A 1,606-nucleotide genomic window follows, 5' to 3' on the forward strand; every position below is an offset into this window, starting at 1 on the left:
CGTCTGATTCCTGGCGACTTCAGTTGTCAGGGTGATAGGTTTTGTCGTGGCCAGCTGGGTTCTTTTTACTGTTGTGTCACCAGGAGTGCTGGGCACGTCCGTGTGGTCTTTTCTACACACACGGTGCCATCAGGAGTGCCAGACACGGGCGCGGTGAAGACGTGTCGGTAGGTTTCCCCCCGAGCGTCCACATGACAAGTCACGTTTATCATTTCTTCATGACCAAAGGTGCTGACATTTCTACTGTGTCCATCAGCATACGATATACTTCTGTTCGCTCTATCAGGCATGATGTCTGACATAACTACGGCAAAGGTTTGGGACAGGGAGTCTAGACCCATAGGAACTATCTGTAGTACAGTGTCTCCCCCCAATGCTACTTTTACGCCACTAGAAGCTTTCCAAGCCTGTGTGCACAAGTGGGTGATGTTTGAATCGTGTTTGTCTGTTTCTGTGCTGACTGACATGGACACAAATGGCAGGGCATACTTTATCTGGTTTGTTGTGATGAGCTTGCGTTTTTTCCCAAGCTGGTGGCATAGACTGATATGGTCCTGGTCGGACGGAAGTAGGTGTGAGGTATTGTAGTGTGTGTGAACGTGATATTGTGCTAGTTTAGGACCTTTAGTGATACAGAAAAGCAACTGGTTAACCCTAACTGCAACTCTTAGGCCGGAATATAGGTAGTAAGAATAATCAAGTCGCCAGGTCAGTATCAAATGAGCAGAGTTACCGAGACTAAGCAATCTATTCCCGCCCAGTGCCAGCTTTCTTAAATTCAGCCCACTCATAGTCTCCCAAGACACACACGTTAACTCATTTCGGCTCAAGTCTAGCTTCCTGAGCCTTTCCAGTGACTTGAATGCCTGAGGGTGAATGCTTTTGATAGAATTTGATCTCAAAGACAGGTGGGCTAAGTTCAGATTGTGAAACCAAGATGCCTCGACACTTTGCAATGCGTTATTGTCAAGTAGCAACGTTTTTAGGCCAGTGAGCCTCCGAAAGCATGCTGAATCCATGCTGCTTATATTATTGTAGGAAAACGACAGAGTCCACAACAAAAATGGAGATTTCCAACCGTCGAACCAGACTCGTTTCACGTGAGTCAAGTTGTTGGAATCGAGCTGCAAGGATTTCAATCTAGAAAACGCGGCCAAAGTGTCCTGTTCTAAATCTGTGATCACACATTCCACCAAAGCAAGGATATCGATCGTTAATGCAGGCGGTTCTGACACGCTTAGACGATTACAATCGCTAAGCAGGGCCGCTGCTTAGTCGAGTCTGTCGACTAAGCACCGTAGTCTCATGGACCAGCCTACGCGCTTAGCGACAAAATCACATCATTAAGCTAAGCGGATCTAGAGCGGCAGGAGCCGCGAAGCCTCACGGGATCGGGGTCCGGGTCACCGCAGCGGCCAGGTCACGGCCCGGCATACAGCCGACCGTTCTGTACACAGTACGTCTGGAAACTTCGCTACGCCACGCATATATACATTCTACGTCAACTATTTTACAGGTAAGTGTTGCTCCAGGTTATGATTTCAACTTGGGCTGACATGGGATTCGGAAAAAGCTCAAACAGTAACTAAACTTAGGCTGTTAAAAT

The 1,606-nt window shown here is 47.7% G+C and overlaps 1 protein-coding gene across 1 annotated transcript; it reads right to left on the minus strand.

The window, feature by feature from the left end:
- Window positions 1–65: 65 nt before the first annotated feature.
- On the minus strand, window positions 66–1,434 carry LOC109469532. Its single transcript, XM_019768064.1, has 2 exons — window positions 1,388–1,434; window positions 66–1,236 (listed from the first exon to the last, which is right to left on the minus strand). Exons 1-2 carry the CDS (start codon window positions 1,432–1,434, stop codon window positions 66–68), a joined length of 1,218 nt encoding a protein of 405 aa, XP_019623623.1.
- Between the last annotated feature and the right edge of the window lie 172 nt (window positions 1,435–1,606).

The sequence above is a fragment of the Branchiostoma belcheri genome, unplaced genomic scaffold, assembly GCF_001625305.1.
Source record: "Branchiostoma belcheri isolate BF01 breed outbred unplaced genomic scaffold, Haploidv18h27 scaffold2062, whole genome shotgun sequence".
In the NCBI taxonomy this organism is placed as follows: Eukaryota; Metazoa; Chordata; class Leptocardii; order Amphioxiformes; family Branchiostomatidae; genus Branchiostoma; species Branchiostoma belcheri.

Excerpts from the sequence above, each read along its gene's own strand:
- LOC109469532 (XM_019768064.1), bottom strand. The coding sequence starts at position 1,434 with ATGCCGGGCCGTGACCTGGCCGCTGCGGTGACCCGGACCCCGATCCC. Across the intron at positions 1,237-1,387 it reads GTGACCCGGACCCCGATCCC|CGTGTCAGAACCGCCTGCAT; the intron begins GTGAGGCTTCGC and ends TAATCGTCTAAG.